The 7,683-nt window shown below is 52.9% G+C and overlaps 1 protein-coding gene across 1 annotated transcript; it reads left to right on the forward strand.

Annotated features, from left to right (window-relative positions):
* Positions 1 to 5,005: 5,005 nt before the first annotated feature.
* On the forward strand, positions 5,006 to 6,442 carry Abhd16b (abhydrolase domain containing 16B). Its single transcript, XM_013030362.1, has one exon. It carries the CDS (start codon positions 5,006 to 5,008, stop codon positions 6,440 to 6,442), a length of 1,437 nt encoding a protein of 478 aa, XP_012885816.1.
* Positions 6,443 to 7,683: the final 1,241 nt, after the last annotated feature.

Genomic DNA, 7,683 nt, shown 5'->3' on the forward strand with positions numbered 1-7,683 from the left:
TGTGTGGACTGCTGTGTATGTGGACTGTGTATGTGTGGACTGCTGTGTGTGTGGACTGCTGTGTGTGTGGACTGTGTATGTGTGGACTGCTGTATGTGTGGGCTGTGTGTGTATTGTGTGTGTGGACTGCTGTGTGTGTGGACTGTGTGTGTGTGGACTGTGTGTGTGGACTGTGTGTGTGTGGACTGTGTGTGTGCATTGTTGTATGTGTGGACTTCTGTGTGTGGACTGTGTGTGTGTGGACTGTGTGTGTGCATTGTTGTGTGTGTGGACTTCTGTGTGTGGACTGCTCCGTGGACTGCTCTTTCCGTGACTCCTTACTAGAATATGCCACCCCTCAGGAATTTTGTACAGTTCCACAACTTCAAGGACGCAGGAGAGGACCGCCTTTGCCTTGTGGTGTAAGAGCCACTGTACCTGTTTCTTATCTGGGGTCCGCTGGGATGGGACCTTTCCTGGCCTTCATGGCTACTTTGGGGGTCTCGTGCTGGCCAAGAGTTCAGATATTTTCATCCTCGTCCTTTCTAGTCACCATTCACCCCAGCCTGGGTTAATCCAGCTCTTCTCTTTCAGTCAGAGCTAATTGTCTAAAATCCAGGCCCCAGTGTTTATCTGGTCACCAAGGAAGGTGTGTTCCCACACAGGTGAGCAGGCCCCAGGGACAGTGGGCTTCTGGTGCTGCCCTGGTTAAGGTCAAGAACAGTCAGTGTTTACCAAACTTTTACAAATTTATACACTCAGACACAGGCAGATGGTAAAAGCTTGAGCAGCTCAGTGTTGCTGCAGAACGTACCCCCCAAAAAAATCCCTTTCAAGGCATACAAGATTCCACAGACCAGATCTCATGACATTAAAAATACATGTTTAATCTGGGCACCGGTGGCTCACACCCGTCATCCTAGTCACTCAAGAGGCTGAGATCTGAGGATCGCAGCCCAAAGGCAGTCTGGGCAGAAAAGTCCCAGGGAGACTCTTATCTCCAATTAACCACTCAAAAACCAGAAGTGGCTCTGTGGCTCAAAGAAGTAGAACACTAGCCTTGAGCTCAGGGACAGCGTCCAGGCCCTGAGTTCAAGCCCCACAGCTGAGAAAAAAAAAATCCTTGTCCAGGCCAGCTCCCGCCCACCATACAAGAAGTGGGGTAAGGACACATCATCAAGAAAAGCAAGATGCAGAGTACATTAGCTCCGCTTCTGAAGAAGGAAATTATAAAATGACAGCTTTGAGGAGGCTGCATGTGCACACATTTGCAGGCAGATAAAGGCAATGAAGGGGCAGGGCAGGCAGGTAATACAGAAGGAGCCTGGGGAAAACGTCTCTCTACTGGTTTAGTGAGAATGTTAATGTTCTCTCTTCCTTCTTCCTCCTCCTCCTCCTTCGCAGTACTGGCATTTGAACTCAGGGCCTTGTGCTTGCTAGGATAACATTCTACCATCTGAGGTACACTTCCAGCCCAGACACTGGAGCTTGAACTCCAGGTGGTGGCTATAAACCTTAATTTTCAGATATACCCAGATACAGATACAAACCTCAATGTTCAGGTCTCAGGCTCCTGAGTAGCTGGGGTTACAGGTGAGAGCTGCCAGCGTCTGGGTGCTGGTCCTTTTAACCAGAGCCTGGGCTGTTCTGAGCTTTATGCTTGAGGATGGCACTCTAGCACTTGAGCCATAGCACTACTTCAGCTTTTTTTTTTTTTTGGTCCATCGTGGGGCCCTCAGAGGGTGTGTCTTGTGTGGTCACAGGTTTCATTGTGGCTGAAGATCAGAAGAAACAATCCCCGCTGGAGTGTCTCAAGGGACAGTCAGTGGACAGGCTGCTCACTGGGTCCTTCACCCTGGGTAGGAAAGACAGGCTCTGTGGAGGGCCAGGAGGAAGACAGCTCCCTTGCCACCCTGTCCTCCAGGGTGCTGGGTCATTAATTCCTTGTGACTCCAGATGTTCAGCAGCTGTCTTGAACATTTCCGCCCCTTCTCTGACCCCGCATCCGCCCAGGAAGCTTTCCCTCCTGTCCTTGGGCTTCAAACCACCCCCACCTTCCCTGCTCCCCATTTCCTGAGCAGAAGCATTTGTGCAGACTCAGCTCCCCCTCCTGCGGACGGCGTCACCTTTCCTGAGGCCAGTGTACAGCTCCCTGGGTCCAGGGCTGCTGTGGTCAGCTGATGCTGAGCTGAGCATCCTCTGCCAGGGGCTCTGATCCTAGCTCCAGCCCCTCCAGCCTCTGGGACTGGTTTTCTCTCTCTCCTTTCCTTCCTTCTCCAAGGTTGGCTCTGTAGGCTCAGCAGCATAAATCAAGGGCCCCTAGGGAGGCAAACAGAACTGGCCAGGGAGGAAACATGGCCTTAGTGGGGGAGGGCGGAAGGCCAGGACTAGCAGGCCCAGTGGGGGGTGGGGTGCATGCGCCAGAGGACATGGGGGGGAACTCTTTCGTGAACTGATAAGCAGGGACAGAGTCCCTCAGCCCAGTTGCACAGTGCTGAGCAGAGGGGGTGGGACATAAGAAGTCCTTGTTGCTGCAGCTGGTCCAGTCCAGGGGTTTCTGGAGGGGACAGCTCCTTTCCGGTCACATGATTTCCCATCTCCACAGAGTGGGTAGTTCTGGAGCACTTGGGCTCCTGTGGATTGGCAGGGTCAAGGGCCAGGCCAGACACAGGGGAAGGGGCTTGGGGCTCTAGCCCTGATCCCTGGCCCCTCCTAGGATCTTGTCACAGCTTCTCACCACTGCCCCCTCTTTGTAAAGAGTGAGGGCAAGCTAAGGCCAGGTGGGCCTGGCTGAAGAAAAGCCTCCATTTTCTATCTTTTTTTTTTTTTTTTGTCAGTCATGGGGCTTGAATTCAGGGCCTGGGTACTGTCCTTGAGTTTTTTTTGCTTAAGGCTAGCTATCTACCACTTTGAGTCACAGTTCCACTTCTGGTTTTCTGGTTAATTGGAGGAAATGAGTCTCACGGCCTTTCCTGTTCAGACTGGCTTTGAACTGTACTCCTCAAATCTTAGTCTCCTCTGAATAGCTAAGATTATAGGCAGGAGCCACTAACACCTGGCATCAGTGAAACTCTTACCTCCAATTAACCACCAAAAAGCCAGAAGTGGAGCTATGGCAAAAGTGTCAGAGCACAAGCCTTGCACAAAAACAAAACAAAAACAAAAACACAGCACCCAAACTGAGTTCAAGCCCCAGGACTCATACAAAACAAAACAAAGACTGAGAAGGTGGCGTAGTGGTAGAGTGCTTGTCTAGCATGTCTGAGCCCTGGGTTCATTTCCTCAGTTTCATATAAACAGAAAAAGCTGGAAGTGGTGCTGTGGTTCAAGTGATAGGGTACTACTAGCTTTGAGCAAAAGCTCAGGGACTGTACCCAGACCCTGGACAGGCGAAAGAAAGGAAGAAAGAAAGAAAGAAAGAAAGAAAGAAAGAAAGAAAGAAAGAAAGAAAGAAAGAAAGAAAGAAAGGAAGGAAGGAAGGAAGGAAGAAAGGAAGGAAGGGAGTGAATTCAGAATACTTCTATCAGCTGCCAGTTGGGCAAAATCATCTACTATAGACTCTTTGTAATAAAATATTGACTATATCATGTAATTTAGTGAATATTGCATTGAAAGTGAAAACAGAAATGGCTGTACAGGTATCATCTCAGTCAGATTATATAAGTATGTTCCATGCAATATTTAGGATGCACATGTAGCAAAAAACAAAAAAACAAAAAACTTTGCTTAAGCTAGGTATATTAGTATGTGTCTATAATCCTAGTACTCAGAAAGCTAAGGCAGGTGGATCCTAAGTTCAAGGCAAGCATGTGCTATATACCAAGATCTTGTCTTGAACACACACACACACACACACACGCACACAATTTTTTTACCTTTATCTGAAATTCAATTTTGTATATTCTGTATTTTATCTGCAACTTCAGGTGAGTAAGCTGCTGGCTTCCCTGAAATCACTCTGTCATTTAGCCCTTACTATTCTCCAACCCTCAACACAGTAGCAACCCCGTTCCTCCAACCTGGAGAGCAAGGGGGGAAGGTTCTAGGGCCTGGAAATGCCCTTCACTAAAGCCTGGGGTCTCTCAGGAAGGCTGGCATGGCCTGGCCTTGAGGCTCAGGGGATGGCTGAGTGACTGAGGCATTAGCATTTTTCAGGCTTGGGCAGTGGGAAAATGAGTCTCTTGGGCAGGGCCCTTCACTGCCCTCTGGATCTCAGGCAGACGGACCCTCTCCAATGCAGGAGAAAAAAAGAGGAATCTGCTAGATCCCTCTACAAAAGAAGGTACAGTTTATGGTGTTGTGTGAGGGATGAGGAAAGGTTCAACTAGAGGCTGAAAAAGAGGAGCCGGGGCCAGGCAGGGCTTTACCTGCCCTCACTGCTGCTGCTGGTGGTGAAGAGAGGAGCAGTAAAAGCAGGGGAGGGGGCTTCCAGCTTGCTCCCGGAGGAGCAGGAGTCTAACTCCCTAAACAAACACCACCTTGCTCAGCAGCGGTCCTGGTCTCACTGGACCCTTGCTGACAGATGCAAACTCATGGATAAAAACAGCAGATTTGGCAGACATGGGGATTCTTGCTTTCTTCTGAGCCAGATCCCTTCATCTATCAAGAAAAGGGTCATTTTTGGATTCTAGCTGCCCAAAGACTAGGTAGTCACTCAAAGTGAAGCAGGGCCTAGGGAGGGAGGGACTGCCCCCAGAGCCCTAAGGCAACCCTCTGTCACAGAGGAGGGACAGAAACTGAGGTCCACCACACCCTAGAACCCTTTGTGAGCTCTATCACCCTTTGCCCCAGCAACGATGACTCACAAAGGCAGGGGTAGACAGAGCCTCCCCTCTGTACTGGAAGGCCCAGGTCACAAAGGACATTAGGGCCTACCTGGAGGAGGCACACCAGGAGACCACCCTGCACTGTGCTCACCCCAGCAGCTGCCCGCTGGGCCGGGCCTGGATTTGGGACTTCTACAGCCACCCCAGTCCCTCCACTGGGCCTCAAGGCTAGTGTGGACAAATGCGAAGCCTTGGTGCCCATGTGTGTCATCTGCTTCGTGAAGGCGCTGGTGCACGTGTTCAAGATCTACCTAACAGCAAACTACACCTACAACTTCCGCAGCTGGCCAGTGGACTTCCGCTGGGACGATGTGCGTGAGGCCAGCGCTGGTGGCAGTAGTCACCGCGCGCTGACATGCGCAGCAGCTGCTGCTGGAGTGTGGCTGCTGCATGACGCAGCGCTGGGCGGGGGCATGCCTGGGCGACCGCCACGGGGGGCTCGTAGCCAGGTCCAGTGCCTCCTGCAGCAGATCCGCCAACTGCCCAGCCAGCTAGCCAGCTATGCCCTGGCTCACTCGCTAGGCCGCTGGCTGGTATATCCTGGATCCATGTTCCTGATGACGCGTGCGCTGCTGCCACTGCTACAGCAGGGCCAAGAGCGCCTGGTAGAGCGCTACCGTGGCCGGCGCGCCAAACTGGTGGCCTGTGACGGCAATGAGATTGACACCATGTTTATGGACCGCAGGCAGCACCCTGGGAGCCATGGCCGCGGCCTGCGCCTGGTCATCTGCTGTGAAGGCAATGCTGGCTTCTATGAGATGGGCTGTCTTTCCGCACCACTTGAGGCTGGATACTCAGTCCTAGGCTGGAACCACCCGGGCTTTGGGGGCAGCACAGGTGCGCCTTTCCCTCAGCACGACGCCAACGCCATGGACGTGGTGGTCAAGTACGCACTGCACCGCCTCCACTTCCCCCCGGCTCACGTGGTGGTCTACGGTTGGTCCATCGGAGGCTTCACGGCCACATGGGCCACCATGACTTACCCAGAGCTAGGTGCGCTGGTGCTGGATGCCACTTTCGATGACCTTGTACCACTTGCTTTGAAGGTCATGCCCCATAGTTGGAAGGGGCTGGTGGTGCGCACAGTACGAGAGCACTTTAACCTCAATGTCGCCGAGCAGCTGTGCTGCTACCCAGGGCCTGTGCTGCTGCTCCGGCGTACACAGGATGACGTGGTCAGCACTGCAGACCACCTGCCCACCCTAGCATCTGGTGACATGGAAGGTGATGTGGAAGGCAATCGGGGGAATGAGCTGCTGCTACAACTGCTGCAGCACCGATACCCATCAGTGATGGCCCGAGAGGGCCGTAGCATTGTCACCCGCTGGCTTCGTGCCAGTAGCCTGGCGCAGGAGGCTGCCTTCTATGCCCGCTACAGGGTAGATGATGAGTGGTGTCTGGCGATGTTGCGCTCCTACCGTGAACGCTGTCAGGAGGAGTTGGAGGATGTGGAGACTTGGGGACCACACGGCCCCACCTTCCCCTGGCTCGTGGGCAGGGGCCTGAGTCGCCGGCGGCGCCGGCAGCTGGCCCTGTTCCTGGCCCGCAAGCACCTCAAGAATGTGGAGGCGACTCACTGCAGCCCACTGGAGCCAGAGGACTTCCAGCTGCCCTGGGGGCTGCCCCCACGTAGCTAAGATGTCCCAGCACTAGCACATCTTCCAGGCTTTGAGTCTGTTTCCCCTCTACACCCAACCACAAAAGCTGGCCCTCTAGGATACTGACTCTGCATCTAGGGAAGGCAAGCAGTATATCTGGACTGCACTGGGACCTTCTGTCTGTTCTGCTCTCTTCCTCTTCCTCCTCCTCTTCTCTCCCTCCCACAAACACTTCTGGATGCCGGTGCAAAGGGAATGCAAAGATATACCCTGGCCTAATTTATGGTAATGCTGTGTGATAAGATGTCTAATCAAAACAAAAGGCTCCTGGGAAAACTGTGTGCCACAGGGGGGCATCCTTCCTACTGGACTGGGTTCCAGTATGGCTCCCAGGAAGTGTCAGTTGAGTGTTGTGTGTACAATTGTCTCTAGCTATGTAAAGAGGACATTGGTACTGCAGGGCTATAGTGCATGGCTCAGCAGCTGGATATTCTCAAATGTTGTGCAAGGCTCTCTTCTCACCTACACATTCAGCGGGGAGCCAGAGGTACTGAAGACTCAACAGTATGCAGGGTATCATGGATCCTAACGATACCAGCATGAACCAGTTGTTACTGGTGTCTCCTCTTGGGCCAGGCCTGGACCTTGATCAGGTCTGCAACACAGAAAGGCACTTTCTGTCACCACCTCCTGTGAGGCAGCTACTCACAAAGCAGGGACCACTGGCTGTCTGTCACCTCTAGCCATGTGGACAGAATGGCCAGATTGGATTAAGGAGGCAGGCAGAAAAGACATATTATTGGGCAACCCAGAACGGAATACAGACATGCTGTGGATGACACCTGTAGCAATGGGCACTAGGTAAAGGGACAGGCAGTGAGTGGCAGGTTTCCATACCTGGGGGCTGTATCTGCAGAGGCATGGAAGTGTGAAGTGCAGTGTAGGGGGCTCAAGCCTGAAAACCCATTTTTGGATTTTCTTCCATGAGTAAACAGAAGCCAAATAGTTATGAAACTGTTTTCTCTGTTCTTTCTTTTCTTTCTCGTGTGTGTGTGTGTGTTCGTCCCGGGGCTTGGAACTTAGGACCTGGACACTGTCCTTGGGTATTTTTGCTCCAGATGAGCGCTCTACCGCTTGAGCCACAGCGCCACTTCCGGTTCTCCGGTGGTTCATCGGAGATGAGACTCTCAGGGCCTTTCCGGCCCGGGCTGGCTCTGAGCCGCGATCCTCGGCGCTCAGCGTCCTGAGGCGCGCGGCAGGGCGCCTTGCGAAGGCCGCGG

This window comes from Dipodomys ordii, unplaced genomic scaffold (genome assembly GCF_000151885.1).
Source record: "Dipodomys ordii isolate 6190 unplaced genomic scaffold, Dord_2.0 Scaffold129, whole genome shotgun sequence".
NCBI classification, from domain to species: domain Eukaryota; kingdom Metazoa; phylum Chordata; class Mammalia; order Rodentia; family Heteromyidae; genus Dipodomys; species Dipodomys ordii.

Coding starts and splice junctions, on each gene's coding strand:
- Abhd16b (XM_013030362.1), top strand. CDS start 5,006: ATGTGTGTCATCTGCTTCGTGAAGGCGCTGGTGCACGTGTTCAAGATC.